This window comes from Pseudorca crassidens, chromosome 3, assembly GCF_039906515.1.
Source record: "Pseudorca crassidens isolate mPseCra1 chromosome 3, mPseCra1.hap1, whole genome shotgun sequence".
Lineage (NCBI taxonomy): Eukaryota > Metazoa > Chordata > Mammalia > Artiodactyla > Delphinidae > Pseudorca > Pseudorca crassidens.
The window spans coordinates 170781429-170800730 of record NC_090298.1 but is presented as its reverse complement, the minus strand read 5'-3'; the positions used below and the strand labels follow the sequence as shown (position 1 = coordinate 170800730).

Below are 19302 nucleotides of genomic sequence, written 5' to 3'. Positions count from 1 at the left end.
GTGTCTCCTTCTCGGCAAGTGGCGCTGGTGTCTCACTTCCTGCAAATTTTCTTTCTCAGATGAAAGCTGCTGAGCGTGAAGAAAATGTGACTGAAAGCAAGAACACGAAGGGACATGGCTTGCGGGCGAGGTTCCGCGGTGGGTGGGGCATGGTCCCGGGCAGGGGCGGCCGGCAGCGTGGACGGCACTCGGCCCAGCGCACAGCCTGGTCCTGGTTTATCCCACCGGAGGCCGTGGGCGCTGGGACCCAGGGGAGGAAGGCCCCGGAGGTGATACCACATGGCGCCAAAAACAGCCCCCTCGGAGGCTCCTCTGATGCGGAAAGGATGTTTTTATTTCCTGGATATTCTCACGTAACAAAAACCACAACGCACAGCGAGGAGCGGGGTGGGGGTGGGTGCTGTGGGCGATCCCGGGCTGGCTGACGCCTGCTCATCGCCCGTCACTGGTGGCGCCCCGCTCACGCGAGACTCGGCCCCACGGGGAGAGCGGCGCACGCCTCCGTCACGGGAGGTGGCCTTGGGGACGCCATCTCAGGGGCCCATTAGGGTCCCAGACCCGGGCGCTTTCTCGCAGCCACCTTCGGGCACCGCGGGGTGTTCAGCACGAGTAGCCAAGCAAGCAGGCAGAGGCGTGGGGGGCGGCCCAGCTGGTGCGACAGGAAGGGCGTCCTGCCCCGAGGGCTGGGCGGCTAGGAGCCGAGGGGCAGCATCCGGGGCGCCCGGGAGCCTGGACGGGGGCCCATCCACTCACACAGGTGCAGGCTGCTTGTCTGGGAAGGAGCTGGAAGGACCGGAGGGCAGAGCGAAGGGGCGGGTTCAGATTCCTAATAAGGCACAGACTTGTCACTCTCCTCTGTCCCCTCAGGGACTCCAACTCCTGGTCCCACGGCCCCTGCGTGGACGGCAGCCCACGAGCCTCGGGCCCAGTGCTCGGCCTGGGGCGTGCGCTCTGCGGAGACGCGTCTGGTTTCCCGTCTGCTTTCATCGGGGACAGACCGGCGGCTCCCCTTCCCCGCAGAGCGAGTTGGTCCCAGGTGTCAGATCTGACGAGGTCCTGCCTGAGGGTCCCAGCTCTAAGACACCTCCAGGGGAGATGAGAGCGTCTCGGAATGAGCGTGGCCACGGGCAGGGGGACTGGAGGTAAGCTGCCAATGGACAGATGGACAGCCAGCCAGACGGGGTGAAGCTCAGATCATGGCACTGAGGCGGCAAGTCCACAAGAGGGGAAACACGTGGAGGATCCGGCTACCGTCATGCCCCTCCGTCTCCCACCAGGGACCGGAACCTGGTGCTGGGAAGGCCTCCCTCTTTCCCTCTTACTGGAAGCTGGGCCGAGGGTGACCACCCGGATGGAAGCCGGGAAGGGTGGACGCAGGGCCGGGGCCCTTCTCCGCGTCAGCAGCTCTGGAAAGGGGGCAGCCGGCCCACCTCTGACCTGCAAGGCCCGGGTCAGCCCCCCGAGACCCCAAGGGGAGAGGGTGTGGCTGCAGCACAGTGGACGTCACGGTGACTAAACGCATTCAGGACCACAGGGGGTGGCCTTCTGCTGGACAGTGGCGGCCGGACAGCTTCTGGGCAGAGCCCGCAGGGAGCCCTGCTCTCGGGAGTGAGGTGAATGCGGGGGCGGGTCCCCGAGAGCCCCCGGGTCTGCCGTCCCGTTTGGCGGTGGGGCCTCACCAAACCCAGGGCAGTGGCAGTGGATGGCGAGGGGCAGGTGGGCCGGTGGAGGGCGGGCAGCGGGGCCGCCGGACTCCCCCTAAGGCCACTGGCTGCCGCTGGCCGGGTAGCTGGGCACGGTGGGGTATTCAGGCAGGCTGTTCCCCGAGAAGTTGTTGTACTGGGCCTCCCGGGACGGCGGATTCCGCCAGGCGCCTGTGCTCCACTCCGTCTGCGCCTTCTGGAAGCTCCCGCCAGCCCCGCGGTAGATGCTGTGCACCTGCGGGGGTGGAAGAAAGGACGGTGGAGAGACCCACTTGGGTTCGAGGCGGGGCTTTTCTTAAACAGGTGACAAACTGCAGGAGCTTTAGAAAAAGTGCAGAAGCTGAGACGGGGGTGGGGGGGGGGCTCTGAAGGCCACGCCTGCGCTGTGACCACTGCCTGCCCGTCCGAGGGTCTCCGCCACCCCAGTGGAAAGGGGCTCGTCCAGGACAGTCCTGCAGCCTGGCGACCACCCGGTAACTCAACTCCCGGGGCACATCAGGCCCCGGGCCCCCGTGTTGCCAAGGGCATCTCTGCAATGACTTCCTCAGCAGAGACCTCTGGGGACGGACCACTGCCTCCTCCCCACCGTGCAGGAAGGCTGGGCCCCTCGGACACGGGGCTGGGCTATTTCTGGAAGTCCCAGCAAATCCACTAACTGAGAAGATGGCATTTGTTTTAACTTGAGGCTCTTGAGCAGCGAAGCTGACGCTTTTGTCCTTTATCTTTCTCCTGTGCAATGGCCTCCCGGCGAACCCCCAAACCGGGGCGGTGCTGGGGACCCCGATGGGGCAGCTCTGCTCTGGAGGACTCGCTCAGCTCGGAACCCCTCCCGTCTGCTGCTGAGATGTTCCTGGTGGAACCGCAGCTGTCCCTGCACCGCCTTTGTCCCAGCATCTCCCCAAGCTTCCCTTGGTTCCTCCTGCCCCCTTCGGGTCATCCATAGAGCCAGGGGACTTCAGGGGCAAACACGGAGGAGGTGGGTGCGATGGACGCAAGGAATTTTTAGTTTTAGTTAACTTTACTCAATTTGGATTTAACTGTAAACAGCGATTAGTGGCCGGCGGTGGCTGAACTGGCAGTGTGGACCACCCTCTGGGACACGCGTGCTAGGGGCTCTGGCAGGCAGTGGTCACCATCGGCCACAGGGCACTGTCTCCCCAAGTCCCTCCTCCCTGGAAGGCCATGTGGGCAGGACGGCAGGGCCCTGGCCTGAGCAGTCGAGGGTCCGGACCACGGAGGGTGTGCCCTGCTGACAGCGCTCACTTCACTTCCCGATGCTCGGTCTCCTGCTCCCAAAACAGGGTAAGACGAGCCCCCGGGGCTGGGAGGTCAGGACACAGGATGCGAGAGAGGAAGTGGGATGTCTCGGGACCCAGAGGAGTTACCTTCATGATCGTGATGGCCATCATGGCGGCCGACATGGAGAACATGATGGCCGGAAGCAGCATGACCACGGCGGCCCCGACACTGGTCTGGAAGAACCCAATCGCGGCCAGCCAACCACTGCAAGGGGCGAGAGAGCGTGTGGGAGCCAGCATGACCGCCAGACAAGGGCCCACCATCCCTCATATGTAAAGAGCTCCAATAAATCAACAAGAAAAAGGTAAATGACCAGCAGAGAAAATGGGCAATTCACAAGGAGCAACAAACTTAGGAAGCGATGCTCGAACCCACCAACAAAGATGTGCAAGTTAGAAAAAGTCTTGTTCTCACACCATCGTCCCGGCAAATATCGTGAGGGAATGGAGAAACAAACACTACTTTGTCAGTGTGGGGTGCACCCTTCCTGGAGGGCAATGAGGTGTGACCTACAACAAGACTTAAGTGCTCATTCCTTTTTCTTTTTTTTTTTTTTTTTTGCGGTACGTGGGCCTCTCACTGTTGTGGCCTCTCCCGTTGCGGAGCACAGGCTCCGGATGCACAGGCTCAGCGGCCATGGCTCACGGGCCCAGCCGCCCCGCGGCATGTGGGATCTTCCCGGACCGGGGCACAAACCTGTGTCCCCTGCATCGGCAGGCGGACTCTCCACCACTGCGCCACCAGGGAAGCCCCAGCGCTCATTCCTTTTCCCCCAACTATTTCACTTGTAAAAATTTATGCCACGGCCATTGTTTGTAAGAAGGAAAAGCTGAGGGTAACCTGTGAACGCCCACTGGCTGGGAATGACTGGAACATCAGTTTGCTAAGGAGACAGCAAAACAAGAGAAAAGCTGGTGGTCACTGGGTGCGTCCCTAGTCCACATGCGGAAGAACACCCATCTGGTCTCTGGGAGGGAGAGGCAGGAAATAGGGTGTTTTTGAGAATGTTTCTTCTTAGCAAGTAATGACACCACACTGTTCAAGATTCAGGAAATTAAAAAAAAAAACACAATAGACAGTCTCTCTCCTGCCGACCCCCTCCCCAGCCCAGAGGGAACTGGTGTAGCTCATCTGCTATGTATCCATCCTGAGAGAGTTTATAAGACGTATGCAACCCGCTGCAGGCACACACGAACAGGCCTCGCCCCTCTGTGAAACCAGGAGAGGCGTCCTTGTGTACAAACAAGGACAGCAGAACACGCTGCTTTGCACTTTGAGGGGTATGAGCACAGCCGGGTGGCTGGGGGGCTCAGGTAGGTAGACAGGCAGATGGGGCTGGGCCAGTGGGGGGCTGGATGCTGTCCTGTGGGCTCCTGGGAGGGAAGGAGGGGCTGGCTCTGCTGGGAGAGGGGCCACTCTGGGGACCAATGATCTCGCATCGGATCTGGGGCCATGGATCCTGGCCACTGGGGAGGGTGGGGCTGTAGGATGCGGACCTGCTCCACGGCCCAGACTCCCAGAGGGACCGGCAGCCGGAGCTTCCAGAGAGCAGTATCACCAACAGCCCAGGGTGACCCACTCAGGACAGTGGGTGATAAACCGGCCTCGACCAGCTACGGACAGATGTGCAGAGCCTGCTGCACCCACCAGGCGGGTCAGCCAAGGCAAGCGGCAGTGGGGGGAGGGCAGGGAGGATGACAGGCCTGGAGACAAGGCGGCAGGGACACGAGGGTGCCAGGTGCTCCCCCAAGGCCACTCGGCCAGGAGCTCGAGGGGACAGAGCCAGGGATATGGGGACAGAAGGTGCAAAAGGACAGCACAGGGATGCAGCCTGCAAAGGCTATGGGAGTGCCTGGCAGCTCCTCAGACAGCTAAACAGTCACTGTGTTGCCCAGCAATTCCACAACCAGGTGGAAGAGGAATGAGAACACACATTCACACGGATACCTGTAGAAACCGCACAGCAGAACGACAAGCAATAACAGACAGGCACACACAACCCAAGCGTCCACCATGTGTCCGTGAATGGACACACATACCGTGTCCCTCCACACACGGGAGCATCACTCAGCCACGAAAAGGGGTGAAGCCCCGACACTCGCTACCACGTGGACGGACCCTGAGAACACGACGCTCAGTGACAGAAGCCAGACGCAGAAGGACACACAGAATGTGATTCCATTGATGGGAAACGTTCAGAATAGGCAAGTCCACAGACACAGAGAGGGGATGCGTGGTTGTCAGGGGCTGGGGAGGGGGTGTGGGTGACTGATGATGGGGACGGGCTCCTTTTTGGGGTGATGGAATGTTCTGGAATTGGATAGAGGTGATGAACCTCTATCCTTGTAAATACACTGAAAACCACTGAATCATGCGCTTCAGAGGCTGCCTTTCTGGCTGTGAAGGCACCTAGATAAAGCCCCTACCATGGAGACTACAGACGGTCGAGCTCCCGGATCAGAGAGGCGTTCACACCTCACCTGGAGTCTGATGTGAACCAACCGCAAAGGCCAAACGTTAACAACCCACAGGGATCCCCGAGGGGAAAAACACTGTGGAAACCTGTGACACCTGCAGGCGGGTAAGAGCACTGCACCCGCCATGTGTGGTCGAGGCCAGGACGTCAGATGTGGGCGGGGAGTTGGCTGAGTGGTGGGCGGCGGGCTCTGCCCCAGGTCCGTGAATCTCTAAGGAGCCCCACATGAGGTCACGAGAGGGCAGGAAGGACACGTCTGAGCACCTGAGGTGCTGGGGTCACTGTTGGTTTCCTGGCGCAAAGCAGCATCGCAGCCTTTTACGTATAAGACGTCTCAGAGGTTTTAAAAGTCCGCCTCCTGCACAGACTCACAGGAAAGCGTCTGGGGTGAGCAGGGAAGGACAGACCTGCGGGCCCGGGACTGGCTGGGAGCCGGTGCCCCCGGAAGGCATCCCCGAGGCTCCACACGCTGACCCCCGAGTGGTCCACTCGCTCCCTGGAGGTGACCTGCGGGACTGCGGTCACCTGGGCAGGAGGGTGAGACCCCGGGAACAGGGAGACCCCAGCCAGCCAGGAGGAGACCCCCGGAATGGGCAGACCCCGGGCGGGGAGGCTCAGCAGCGGGGCAGACCCCAGGCGGGGGAAGCCCAGGCTGGCCCGTCAGGGTGAACGCAGACAGGCAGAGCTGCAGCTCCTCGGCCCCAGCCCCAGCACTGAGCCCCGAGGCGGCCCCCGGGCCAGGCGCCATCTACTCCCTCATCTGCGGAGGCCGGGGGTCCCCATACGGGACCAGAGCCAGGACAGCTGCCCAAACCAGCAGGAAGGGGAGGGCCTTGGGTACCAGGTACGGAGCCTAATCCTGACCCTAACCCTTGCCCCCATCCACGCCTGTCCCCCTGTCTGCAGACTAGGAAGTCAGGAGACCCCTTCAAGGGGAGCAAATGAGCCAGCCCTTGGGAGGTGCCCAAGCCCCCCTGCACACCCAGGAGCACTGTCACCGTCACTGTCACCGTTGTTATTACTACCCCCCTCCCCCTCCCCAAACAAGGGCAACATCTCGGGCAGCCCCTGCACGAGGTGAGGTCACCAGCTGGGGAGGCCCCCACGGGAGGTGGGAAGGTCGGCTCCGATGTTCCCTTTCTGCAGGCTGGGCCCCAAGGAAGGTATGCGCCCTGCCCGTCCGCACAGAAACCACGGCGATGGGGGGCCAGGCAGAAGGCGGCTGGGTGCCAGCGTGAGGCCGCGTCTGGAACCAGACCTCGGGGGCTCCCCGTCCCAACACCGCGTATGCAAACGTGGAGTCCACCCGGGCACCTACTCTCCCGCTGGATCTGGGGTCTCGGCCATGCCTGGGGGTCGCCCAGTGAATCCCTGCACTTGGGGTGGTCCTGAGGACCCCACACCCCCATCTGGGAAGGCATCGGCCGAGAGGAGGCCCAGCATTCAGGGTCTGCTCACCATGCGGGGAGGGAGCAATGTCAGAAACCCGGAGAGACGCACCCTGGAGATGACCCTGGGTGACAGGCTCCATCCTGGGGAGGGGTGAAGGCCCGGCAGCAAACGGACACCGAGAGGCCGTGCAACCTCGAAGGGGCCTCAGGAAAAAGAGCGCGCACAGCTCACCACTGCCAAGGGCACGTGGCGGCCGTCCCCGCGGACACGGCAGAGTGACGGGGACGGACACCTAGAAGGCAATGCCAACAGGCGCCCCCCACCCAGGAGCCAGAAGATCCACCAGAGGGCGTGACCCAGAAGACCCCCCGCCGCTCACACGGGCAAGGTCCCGACACGCCGAGAAATTCTACCAAGAGACGTGGGGACACGCCAGGCGGCACATGCGGCAGGAAGAGCAGCCGCCCAGCGCCACCTCTGGGCACTGCCTGCCGCAGACGGACCCACTGCCCCGACACTGCCACGTCCTGCTCCAGGGCCCCGCGGATGTGGCACCTTAGGTGGCAAAAGGGACTTTCCAGGTGGGATTAAGTTAAAGCCCCTGAGACAGGGATGACCCTGGATTCCCCGGGGGTCCTAGCGTCATCCCAGGGTCCCTATAAGAGGGAAGCGGGAGGGTCAGAGGCAGAGAGAGACGGGAGATGCTGCGCTGCTGGCTGTGAGGATGCAGGAGGGGCTGAGAGCCAGGGATGCGGCGCCTCTAGAAGCTGGAAAAGGCGGGAACCGATGCTGCCCTGGAGCCTCCGGAAGGACCAGCCCTGCCCACTCACAGGTTAAAGTGAGTTCTGACCTCCAGAATGTGACATAAGTTTCTTTCATTTCAAGTCCTTAAATCTGGAGTAATTTGTTACAGTAGCCACAGAAACCTCGTATGATACCCCAAAAGCAAACAAATGGAAAACGGCTCGCCCCCTAGATGGCAGGCCTAGGCACAGGTGGCCGCTCGGGGCAGGCCCTCGAGCTGCTCTCCCACCCCCCAGACACACCATGGACCACGCTTCCCAGGTCCTCCTGGGGCCGGGTGACCACGCACGAGGCGGCAGAAGGCGGGCGGATCCGCCGCACCCGGCCCCCGGAGCCGGCAGCTCCCTGGAGGGTTGACGAGAGCAAGGAGCAAACATCAGCCCTGTCCCGGCTGTCGGAGTTTTGGGGTCCTCGTCACAGAGCTCAGCCTGCACTAACGGTACGAGCAAGTGACTCGTGGCCCCAGAGCTGACCCCGCTCGTCGCGGGCTCTCGGGGGCCCTGCTCACCATGCGCCCCATCCCGAGAAGCCAATAGCCTGGATGACGGTCAGGATGAACTGGGCTCCGAAGATGAAGAAAAACGCCATGAAATTGAAGGAGCTGTCAGATCTGGAGGAAAGGAAAACAGCCATTACTGAGGCCGTGGAGGAAGAGGCAGAGGCTGCGGGAGTGGGACGGCCCCTCCCCTGCAGTTCCCATCAGAAGGGGCCCAGCACTGCCCTTCCCAGAGGACGTCACCCAGACACACTCCTCCTGGGAAGTTTAAGAGCCTCCTGCGTCCTAAGGACATGCCCGCACCCGCGTGGCCCAAGGGAGGTTCATCGTGGATTTGAGGTGCTCTGCATGCTGGACCCATGCCTGCTGCCCCGGACAAGGGAGGCTGCACGGGGCTCACCCAAGCCGCTTCCGGCTCATGAAAGGAGGGCAGGCGCCGGGGGACCCACAGCAGAGGAAGGGCGGGGTAGGCAGGGATGCCCGCGTAGCTCAGGGCTGCTCCCAGGCAGTCCCCGAAGCCCTCGGGGGTCCCCGTTCCTGCGCACGGTCACACCAGCCAGCCTGGGGCCTCAAGCAACAGGCCCCTTTTGCTTCAGCACATGTGAGCAGGTTTCTGATTCTTGCCCCCAAGAGGGCACCAGGGGCCCTGTATGACTCCCACTGAGTCCTGGATTCAGGGACCTTCCAGGGGCAAACATGGCACACACCTGAGTAGCAGGGGGCTGGCTGGGGTTGAACTCACAGAGCAAGATTCACAGCACCCAAAAGGTGGCAACAACTCAAACGCCCATCAACGGATGATGGATAAACAGCTGTGGGGGGACTTCCCTGGTGGTGCAGTGATTAAGAATCCGCCTGCCAATGCAGGGGACACGGGTTTGAGCCCTGATCCAGCAAGATCCCACATGCCGCGGAGCAACTAAGCCCACGCGCCACAACTACTGAGCCTGCGCTCTGGAGCCTGTGAGCCACAACTACTGAGCCCTTGTGCGGCAACTACTGAAGCCCGTGCTCGGCAACAAGAGAAGCCACCGCAATGAGAAGCCCGCGCACCGCAACGAAGAGTAGCCCCTGCTCTCTGCAACTAAGGAAAGCCTGAGCGCAGCAACGAAGACCCAACACAGCCAAAAAAAAACCCCACGATATTATTAACAAAAACAAAACAAAACCAGCTGTCCCTCCACACACGGGGGCACCACCACTCAGCCACGCAAAGGGGTGAAGCCCCGACACTCACTACAACGTGGATGGACCCTGAGAACACGATGCTCAGTGAGAGAAGCCAGACACAGAAGGACATGCAGTGTGTGATTCCACAGACAGGAAACGTCTAGAACAGGCAGATCCACAGACACAGAGAGCAGGTTCATGGTTGTCAGGGGCTGGGGAGCGGGATGGGGGGATGCTAATGGGCACAAGGTTTCTCTTTGGGGTTTTAGACAGTGGTGATTGTTGTCCAACCTTGTGAAGATACTAGAAACAACGGTTAAGCAGGTGAGCTGGATAACATGTAAAAATATGATCTCAATAAAATTCTTAGAAGTGAACAAAACAGGCAGCAGCTGGTTTTGGCCCGTGGGCCGCTGTCTGCAGACCCGATATAAAGTGCCATCCGAACTGGACAAGGGGAGGGGGTGGAGCTCACGCCTGGGCCCGGCGGCAGATGCAGACTAGGATGCAGCCCACGCGGGGCCGGGCACGGAGGGGAGCGCACGCAGTGAGGTAGCCTGTTCCCCTCAGTTTGGGGCTGTCAGCACCAGACACTCCCCGAGGGCCCCTGGAGGGTGCAGGCCACCCGCCCCACTCACCGGAAGGCCTTGTATGCGGGCCGGAACCAGCACACGTAGCCGCAGGGGGAGAAGAGCAGCAGCCAGACCAGGGCCAGACCGAAGTTGGCTCCCAAGCCGCCGGCGATCCACCAGGCCAGGCAGGCGATGAGGTTGACGCCCAGGGTGGCGCAGTAGACTGTGGGGAGGGGGCGAAGGGGGAGAGAGGGGCTGAGCCGGGACACCCCCCACCCCTGGACGGCAGCTCCCATGAGTGCAGGGACCCCGAGGCCAGAGAAGGGTCCAGAGGGCCCAGCCCCGCCCCCTGCTCCATCCACACCGGACAGGAGCTCAGCAGAAAGGAGCTTTATCACCAAACCCTCAGGCTCTCACCGCCCGGGTGCAGGGCGGCCTCCTAGCCTGCCCCTGTCCCAGACTTGGGTCTCTGGGTGGTGCAGGTGGCCCCCCATTCCTGCCCTGTCCACTCACACAGCCACAGGCGGTAGATCCTCTTCACCAGGACCTGGTGCTCGATAGGGATCTCGTCAGAGAAGTTCTGGTAGAAGCAGGGCTTCAGGGGGATGAACTTGGGCAGCGGGGGGAAGTTGTTCTCCTTTTCTGCAGGGACAAAGGAGCCAGAACAAAACCCACACTGCAATCAGCTTGTAGCGGCCCCAAAGATGCGCCCATCTGGTCCCAGGACCTGTGGACATGTCACCTCACGGGGCAGAGGGGACTTTGCAGGTGGGACTAATTAAGGCCCCTGGGATGGGGAGGACACTGGATTCCCTGAGGGGCCCAGCGTCATCACAGGGTCCTTATAAGAGGGAGGCGGGAGGATCAGATGCAGAGAGAGATGGGAGATGCTGCACTGTTGGCTGTGAGGATGCAGGAGGGGCCGCGAGCCAGGGATGCGGCACCTCTAGAAGCTGGAAAGGCGGGAACCACTGCTCCCCTGGAGCCTCCGGAAGGACCAGCCCTGCCCACACCTGGATTCAGCCCCGTGAGACCCCAGTCGGACTCCTGACCTCAGGACTGTCAGAGAACAAATTTTATTTTAAATCACTGAGTTTGTGGTGATTTCTCAGAAGTCACAGGAACACACACAGACTCCATGGCAGGGCCCACGTGCCATTCACACCTTTGACTCCAGGGAAGGTTCTGGCACTCGGGACATATGAACTTCCCAGGGCGGCTGTAACAAAACGACCACAGACTGGGGGGCTTAACACAAGAGAAATTTATCCATCTCCATTCTGGACACCAGATGACTGAGATCCAGGTGTGACAGGGCCACGCTCCCTCCACACGCTCCAGGGGAGGGTCCTTCCTGCCCTTTCCAGCTTCTGGGGGCTCCAGGCGTCCTGCGCTTGTGGACCCATCCCTCCAGTGTCCGCCCCCATCTTCCCTGGCTTCTGTGTGTCTGTGCCCACATTTCCTCCTTCTTAGGACGTCTGCCATGAGACATCAGGGCCACCCTATTCCATTGGGACCTCAAATTAAGTTACATCTGCAATAGGGTCCTGTTCCAGGGTCCCGGGGTCCAGACTTCATGGTTTTCAACACAAAACCTTTCCGGTCTCGCGTGTCTCCCGGCTCAGGGGCCGTGCTCATCTCTGTATGGCTCCATTTTAGCGCACGTGCTACCATGGCAGGCACTGCACGGGCCTCAATGGGGACGTGATCCTGCCCGCAGCACAGCGTCCAGCGCCCGAGCGCTTCCCAGAGGAGTGGAGAAGCCAGAACCCTCGCTGTGTGACGCGGCCAGGACTCACCTGACATTTCCGCTGTGAAGACAGGGCAGGGGCAGAAGCCTGCAGCCACCTGGAGGGGAGACAGTCACAGTCAGGGGGTCCCCATGTCTGCTGGGTGACCCCAACGCCAGCTGCAGTCCCAGAGGGCTACCGCGGGCACCGTCCTAACCACCAAACTGTCCACAGGGGTATCTGGGCTCTTGGCCCAAAGGTTGGCCCAGCCCTGAACATGCGATCCCAGTCACCACCTCACCTCAGAGCCCCCCAGGCAGCCTGGCACTTATGCGAGGGGAGGCATCAGGCCAGAGGATCCCCGCAACCCACCCCCACTGCCCTCCTGCCTCATCTCCCCCACCCCCCAAACTTCCCCTTTATCCACGGATGGCTCTGAGCACCTCCTATGGCCACAAAGAATCTCTGAATCACCGATAAATGGGTCCATGCTCATTGCTGTGTGACCTCAGGCAAACCACACAACCTCTCTGGTCTGCAGTTTTTGCCCTTGTGAGTCTTGCAAGGCCAAGGACCCCACTGCAATCCAAGTAAAACACCAGGGGACAGACCCGGCACCCAGCGGCCCTGCCCAGAAGGAGCCCAGGAGCCCGTGTCACAGAGCAGCCCCTCACAGGAGACACCACCGAGGCACGTAACTGAGCTGAATTCACCTGTTCCACGAGGGCCCTGTGGGCAGATGGTGTCATCTTCAGGAAACAGGCCAGGCAATGTGGCCACGCCTAGCGCCCACCTGGCCCTCACGGTACAGCTGGCCCTGCACTGCCCCCTGTGCCTGGCACCAGAGTGGGTAGGGGAGCCCTGCCTGGAGGTGGTCCAGGTGGGAAGGATCCAGTGACCGAGAGTTCCCTGGGTCCACCCCCCGGCCCCCTGCTCAGTGAGGGCCCCACCGGGACCCTCAGCCCGGCCTGGCCCTGCCCTCCTGCCTGCAGGCCCCACTGTCTGCCCACTGCTCCGGCTCTGGCCAAGCCCCCCTGACCTGTCCCCACGGGCTGGGAGCATCCCCGAGCTGGGGGCTGGAGCGGGGGCTCAGGGCAGGGATGTCTCAGGGCCCTGTGGCACTGTGTGGTCAGTCAACATGTATCTGCTGGATGGACAAACAGGCTGCTCCGAGCCCCTCGCACACGGGTCCTAGTGCTAACCCGCCTTGGAAGAGCCCAAGGGCCCCTCTGGGGACCCCGTGGGCACCTGCGAAGGACGGGAAATTGATGTGGTCAGCTGAGTCCAGGCTGGCCGGGCTCCTCCCCAGAGTCCAGCCACAGCCTTCCAGACTCTGGGGGCCCCGCTCTGCCCACACGTGGCTCAGAAGCTCACCGCCCGCACCCCCTCCAGTACAAGCCCACGTGTCGGCGGAAGCAGCCACCCCGATCCAGGGACCCTCGTTCCTCTATCAACAGACAACGACCTGTTTTTTTTTTTTTCTCTTGGCCGCACCGCTTGATACGTGGGATCTTATCGAACCTGTGCCCCCTGCACTGGAAGCACAGAGCCCTAACTACTGGACCGCCAGGGAAGTCCCAGACACCGACCTGGTTTTCAGTTGTTTATTTTCACACGTCAGAGCTGTTTCCTGACACCTGAGAAAAGGAGACACAATCCTGGTGGCCCCAGAGGCCCAGGTCTGAAGCTGCCCGGCTACTCGGCCTGGCTGGAGCCCCGCTACGCCCAAGCCCGGAGAAGAGCTCACCCAGACAGGCATGCACCCCACGCGCCGGCAGCAACAGCGCGAGTGTCCCCAAGCCGAGACGGGCCGGCAGCCCCTGGCAACGTGAGGGAGGCTGAGGAAGGTCCGGTCCGGTCCAGGTCGGGCCTATGCGTCGGGGTCCAGCCGGCGGCACTGGGCCTCCAGCACGCCACAGAAGGCCTGGAAGCGGTGGTTGAGGTCCGGCTGGGCGTGGAGGCGGAAGCGGGTGCCCAGCGCACCGTCGGGCGAGGGCGCCCCGTAGAAGACGCGCCGCACGCGGGAGTGGACGAGGGCCATGGCGCACATGGCGCAGGGCTCGCGGGTGACGTACAGGTCGTAGCCGGTGCACACGTAGGGCAGGCCATCGGCGTCCTCATCCAGCTTGTGCACGGAGCCCGCGCGGACGCCTGGGGGGGCGGCGGCTGGGGCGAAGGAGCAGGCGGGGTGGGGTGCAAGGTCATAGGCACCGCGGCCCTGGCCCCGGGCCACCAGGTCGATGCACACCATGGTGGCGTGCAGCAGGGGTCCGGCCGCGCTGCTGCAGTCGTGGCCTGTGGCCAGCACGCGGCCCGAGGCTGGCTCCACCACCACTGCCCCCACGGCCCGCAGGCCCCGCGAGGCCGCCTGCTGCGCGGCCCACACGGCCCGCTCCATGTGGCCCTGCATCGCCTCCCGCTCCTGTGCCGAGAAGAGTTGCCCGGCCAGGGCTCGGGTCACCTGCCGGTCCTCGTGGAAGGTGGTGGGCCAGTGGGCGCGCGCCTCCTCAAACTGGCCCCTGGTCAGGGGCGGCCGCGCGGGCACAGGCACCAGGAAGGGCTGGCCCAGGCCACGGGGGTCCACGGCCGGCGGCGGGAGGAGCTCGGCCAGCGATCGCATGCCCGCGGCCGGACCCGCCAGGCACAGCAGCATCTCCAGCGCGTGTGGGCAGCCGGGGCGGGGGCTGGGTCGCACCCTCTTGAGGTGAGGCTGTGCGGGCAGCGGGTGGACGGCTGACACCTCCTTGAGGAGGCGTGAGGTCTGGCGCTTGTCCAGGACCGGCGCGGCATAGGCCAGCACCAGCTCCACAGCGCCGGACTGCTGCTCAGACAGGATCGGGAGGGCCTGCCACGCCGGCTCTCGCTCGGGGCTCCCGGCCTTCGCGTCTCTGTGTGGCTCCACGTCGCCCGGGGTGGGGTCCATCCTCGGCAGGGCTCCGACTGCGGGGACAGACACCGGAGCAGGGCATCATCCTCAGCTGCGGGAAGCCTGCTGGGCCGGACGAGGGGTCGGTCCCAGGAGCGTGCCGAATCTGGAGGCTCGTCCAACCGAGCGAGACGCATCAGCGGTCGTGCTCTCACTCACGGCCTACTAACACTTGCTTTGCACAGAGTTTAAACCGCCCTCGTTACGGTGTCTTTTTCCCCCTTTTGCTTTGAGATGTCTCACGCTGGGAGAATGCACACCGGACCTCAGAGACTTAATACAAAAGAAAGAACATAAACTGTCTCAGTTTTTTCTGTGTTCCACGGATACCGAGGACCGTCTGCACTACACCGTTTTACATAAGGGCCTTGAGCATCCTCGGATTTTGTCATCCTTGGGGGTCCTGGAACCAGTTCCCCATGGATACCGGGGAGCGACCGTGTTGACTACGTGCTGAAGTGGGAATACCCTGCCTGTCTCAGGTTAAAGAAACGTATTACTAACGTTAAGTTCACCTGTTTCTTCATACTTTTCAAAAACATGGCTTCTAAACGCTTCATCTCACATACATGCCCCGCATTATATTCCTACTGGTCAGGGCTGCCTTGGATGACGTTAGAGATGCACTACAGATGACCTTCGCGGGACCCCAGAGGATCTTGGTGCCACGCCCGCAGCACCCTGCACCCTGGCGGCGTCTCGGAGTGGGCCAGCCCCTTCCGCCTCTCCCCCCAGACGAGGCTTTTGCTCCTGTGATGCGCCCCGGCTCACAGGCCCCCCAGAGGACACGGTAGGTCCTCGCCCACCACCGCCTGTCCGAAGCTCACGATACGAGCTCGGCAAACGCACAGGACCAGGGGTGCAGGTGGCAGCTCTGAGAAGCAGCCAGCATGGACGGGCCCCTCGGGCGCCCATGACGCCCGTGCCAGGCGGGGGCCCTCAGGAGGGTCCGGGGCACTGGCTCTGAATCTGCTCCCGGCACACACCGTGCCCAGGATGCCAGGGCCTGCACAGCCTGCCCCAGGCCACAAAAGCTCCCATTGTCTCCCGGGCAAGATAAAATTGTCTCCTGGGCAAGACAGACACAGTCCCGTTTGTATCTCCAAGAATGCAAGCTCTGATCAAAATAAAACAAATGACAAATACAGGGGGCTGCCATTGGGACACTGCTGGCCGGGCTGCCAGCTCCCAGGGAGGATGCCTAAATACAGCAGGCCACCATCCGCTCCTAGGTGTGTGTCCAGGAGAACTGGAACACACATCCACACAGGCACCCGCACACGCATGTCTGCAGCGGCAGGATTCCAGCAGCAAAAGGTGGACACAACCCAGATGTCCACAGAAAGATGGACAGATAAACACAACGTGGTCCCTCCACACCCAGGGGTATCACTCAGCCATGAAAAGGGGTGAAGCCCCGACACTCGCTACAACGTGGCTGGACCCTGAGAACACGATGCTCAGAGAGAGAAGCCAGACACAGAAGGACACACAGGGTGTGATTCCACTGACGGGAAACGTCCAGAACAGGCAGATCCACAGACACAGAGAGTGGCTTCGTGGCTGTCAGGGGCTGGTGGAGGGGATGGGGAATGACTGCTGATGGGGACAGAGTTCCTGTTGGGGGGATGGAATTTTCTGGAATTAGACAGATGTGATGATCACACAACATAGTGAATACGCTCATACACTTTAGATGGGTGAACCACACAGTGTGTGAATCATATCTCAGGAGAGCTGCTGCTCCTTGCGGGTGGTGGGGGACATGTGGTGGTCGCCAGGGCAGCCGGCCCCAAACGAGGCCCAGCACCTCGTGACCACTGCTGGCACTGGAACCACCGCACGTCCTCACACTGCCGTGAACAGGCTCCCCGACTCCTTCCCATGACCCAGGACAGAGACTGTGGGGCTGTTCCCTTTCTAGAGGCCAAGGAACTTGCCTGGGGCCAAGTGGCTGGGAGGACAGAGCCAGGACCTGACGCTGAGGCCAGGTGGCCAGCAGCTCCCCGACTCTGCCTTCTGAGCCCCGGACCATGGGGGTCCTGAGCCCCTTCTACAGATGAGAAACAGGGTCCGCAGAGGGTGACCCACCCAGCGACTTGCTTCATCGTCCGCGGGGACCTAAACGCACGCGCTCGGAGGCTGACCTGGTCCTCTTTTCGTCCTTGAAGCCCCGCATCCACCCCCAGCTCTGGGCGCCCCACTGCGTGCCACCCTCCCCGCTGTGCTCTTTGCTGCTCCCGCCAAGCTCAGGCCCTTCCCTGGGTGTATCCACCTCCCTCTGCCTACAGCGAGGGCACCTCATAAAGGTGCCTGTGCTCCAATGAGGGGGGGGGCAGCCCCTTTCACAACTGTTTACATTTACGGTTGTAGCCTCTGTGGCGGGCACCGGCTGCCAGGCTCAGGGAGGGCTCAACTGCGTGGGGCAGGCCCTGGAGGGTCTGCAGAACCAGGGAGTCAGGACACCTAACAGCCAGTCCCCTCACTGGGTGCCCTGGAACTCCTGGGCTGTGGGTCTGGGGTCCGAGGAGGCAACGGGGCTTATTCAGCAAGCTGAGTCAGGCTCTGAAGGTGACACCCAACCAGAAGAAGGGGCCTTATCTCACCCCTGGGTGTGTCCCAGCCCTGCCCGAAGCCCTTACCCAGCCCACGTTTTCCTAGCTGAGACCTGGTGTTACCTGTCCTAACCCCACCCCCAGCTTCCCCCTCTGTGAAATGGGATCCACGGCCACCGCCATGCATGGCTGCCTGGGGCAGAAAGTGACAAAATCCACAGGAGGCTCAGGGGCCCAGTGCCCTGCAACGGGCAGACTCCAGGAGGGCTCCTCAGAGGCGATGACACAGAGCTGGGCCTGGAGGGAGGGTGGGGAGCCCTGGGCAGAAGGAACAGCCAGGGCTGGAGTCTCCAACACTCACACAGTCCGGGTGGGCACTGGTTTCAAATACGGTTTCCAGGACTCGGCCCCATAGAAGGGGGAGGGCCCCAAAATCTGCATTTCTGACAAGCTCCCCAACAAAGTGGGGTCCGCAGATAACATGCAGGACGCTTCGCTAAATTCGAATTCCAGATGATCAGATAAATTTTTAGCATAATCGTTGTGTCCCATGCAATCACTGGGATATACGTATTCTAAAATATATGTGTGTGTGTGTTGTTTACACTAAATTCCAATTTAAGGGGGCAACCTGCGTGTTTATCTGCAGAACCTGGCCACCCTATAAGTGGGCCATCGTGCATGAAAATTCGAGAACCTCGTGCATGTGGGGTGTGGGAGAGACCCGAGGTCACAATTTTAAAAGGTCTTGAAAACTCACACTTTCCTTAAGTATCAGAAAAGATTATCAATGTTCAGGACGTACAGAAAGGTTGGGGCATTTCCCCCAAAGCGGGCGGGAAGCTGGTAAGTGGACAGTCCAGTGGACAGCCCGGAGGTAGAGGGCTGGCCGCGATGACCCCTGGGCAAGGCACGCCGGAAACAGCTGGGGCACGGGGTCTCCACCACGGACGGCAGGGGCGCGCGCACGCGCAGAAGGGCGATGGCGCGGAGAGCGGGGTCCCGCGGCCCGGCAGCCCCGCGCGCACGCGCACACGCACACGCGCCGCTCCCCGCGCCCGCCCGAGGCGCGCACGAGCCCGGCCCAGGTTGCTCCCTAGCTCCCCGCGCGGCCGGCGTCCACCGCAGCCGCGACCCCCGCCCCAGCTCCCGCTCGCCCTCCGCGGGAGCCTGGGACGCAAGAGCCCGAGACCCCGGGGCCGTGCGCTTACCTGACGAGACGGGCGGAAGCGCTGCGCCTCACCAAGTCTTAGCAACCGGCCCGCCTGCCCCGCCTCTTCACCGCCTGGCGCCGCGGGGCACGACGGGAGCGTAGTTCCAGGGGCGGAGTCAGCGCGAGGCGGAGGCGGAGCCTGAACTACAATCCCCACAAGAGCGCGCGCGCGCGCTCCGCCACGCTCCGCCCCTTTCTTGAGCGCTGCTCCCGTGACCGGCAGGAGAGAGGGGGGGGGGGGGGGGGGGGGGGGGCGAGCTCTGAGTTGAGGGTTCGAGACCCATCAGGGCGGCGGGAAAAGTCCGACCCTGGGGGCCCTTTGGGAAATCAGCAGAGTGAAGAGACTGAGGCGGAGAGGCACACGCCACCCGTTGCAGTCACTCCCCGAGTCCAGTTTGCTGCTGCCACGTGGCACCGGAGAGCCTGTGCCCGGAGACCAGGATGCGGTCTGGTTCCAGTTCTGCTCTGGGGCCCCAGCCGACTCCGGCCTCACTTTCCCATCTCTACAGTAAGCGAAAGGGACCTCTTGACTCTCCCAGGCGAGACATGCTAATGAACAAATCCGGTTATTCATTCTGGTTAAAGAGGTTAAACCCAGAGGGTCTCAACCAGGGGCAATTTGTCCCCCCACTCCCAGGGGACACTGGGCGATCTCTGGGGACATTTGTGGTTGTTATGCCTGGGGTTCCTCCTGGCATCAAAACCTGGGATGCTGCCAAACACCCCACAATGCATAGGACGCCCCCAAAGCAGCCTCCCAAATTGTCCACAGTGCGGGGGGGGGGGTTGGAAGACCGTGGTTTAACCCCACTGCTAAGCAAGGAGAAAGATTTAGGTCTAGAAGGACCCTGAAGGGGGAAAATTTTCAATCTTTCCATTTTCTCCCTGCTCCACTCCTGCAAGAACCAAGGTATCCGTTCAACGTCTACCCTTGGAAGGCAGTGGCTGGAGGGTAGAACCCACCTC

At 62.0% G+C, this 19302-nt stretch overlaps 2 protein-coding genes across 3 annotated transcripts; both read right to left on the bottom strand.

The window, feature by feature from the left end:
• Nucleotides 1-313: 313 nt before the first annotated feature.
• Nucleotides 314-18415, bottom strand: SCAMP4 (secretory carrier membrane protein 4). 2 transcript variants are annotated; one of them, XM_067734356.1, is made up of 7 exons: nucleotides 18335-18415; nucleotides 11712-11760; nucleotides 10426-10554; nucleotides 9979-10135; nucleotides 8183-8284; nucleotides 3089-3206; nucleotides 314-1938 (listed from the first exon to the last, which is right to left on the bottom strand). In XM_067734356.1, the coding sequence occupies exons 2-7, from the start codon at nucleotides 11716-11718 to the stop codon at nucleotides 1759-1761; spliced, it is 693 nt and encodes a 230-aa protein (XP_067590457.1). In that variant the 5' UTR covers nucleotides 11719-11760; nucleotides 18335-18415; the 3' UTR covers nucleotides 314-1758. The 2 variants fall into 2 exon arrangements, with proteins under 2 accessions (XP_067590457.1, XP_067590458.1); XM_067734357.1 differs by lacking the exon at nucleotides 8183-8284.
• Nucleotides 13233-18419, bottom strand: ADAT3 (adenosine deaminase tRNA specific 3). The gene is made up of 2 exons (XM_067734355.1): nucleotides 18335-18419; nucleotides 13233-14841 (listed from the first exon to the last, which is right to left on the bottom strand). The coding sequence occupies exon 2, from the start codon at nucleotides 14563-14565 to the stop codon at nucleotides 13513-13515; it is 1053 nt and encodes a 350-aa protein (XP_067590456.1). The 5' UTR covers nucleotides 14566-14841; nucleotides 18335-18419; the 3' UTR covers nucleotides 13233-13512.
• Nucleotides 18420-19302: the final 883 nt, after the last annotated feature.

Excerpts from the sequence above, each read along its gene's own strand:
- SCAMP4 (XM_067734356.1), bottom strand. Across the intron at positions 10,136-10,425 it reads GATCTACCGCCTGTGGCTGT|TCTACTGCGCCACCCTGGGC; the intron begins GTGAGTGGACAG and ends CCCTCCCCACAG. Across the intron at positions 8,285-9,978 it reads CCCGCATACAAGGCCTTCCG|ATCTGACAGCTCCTTCAATT; the intron begins GTGAGTGGGGCG and ends CCTTTCCTCCAG.
- ADAT3 (XM_067734355.1), bottom strand. The coding sequence starts at position 14,565 with ATGGACCCCACCCCGGGCGACGTGGAGCCACACAGAGACGCGAAGGCC.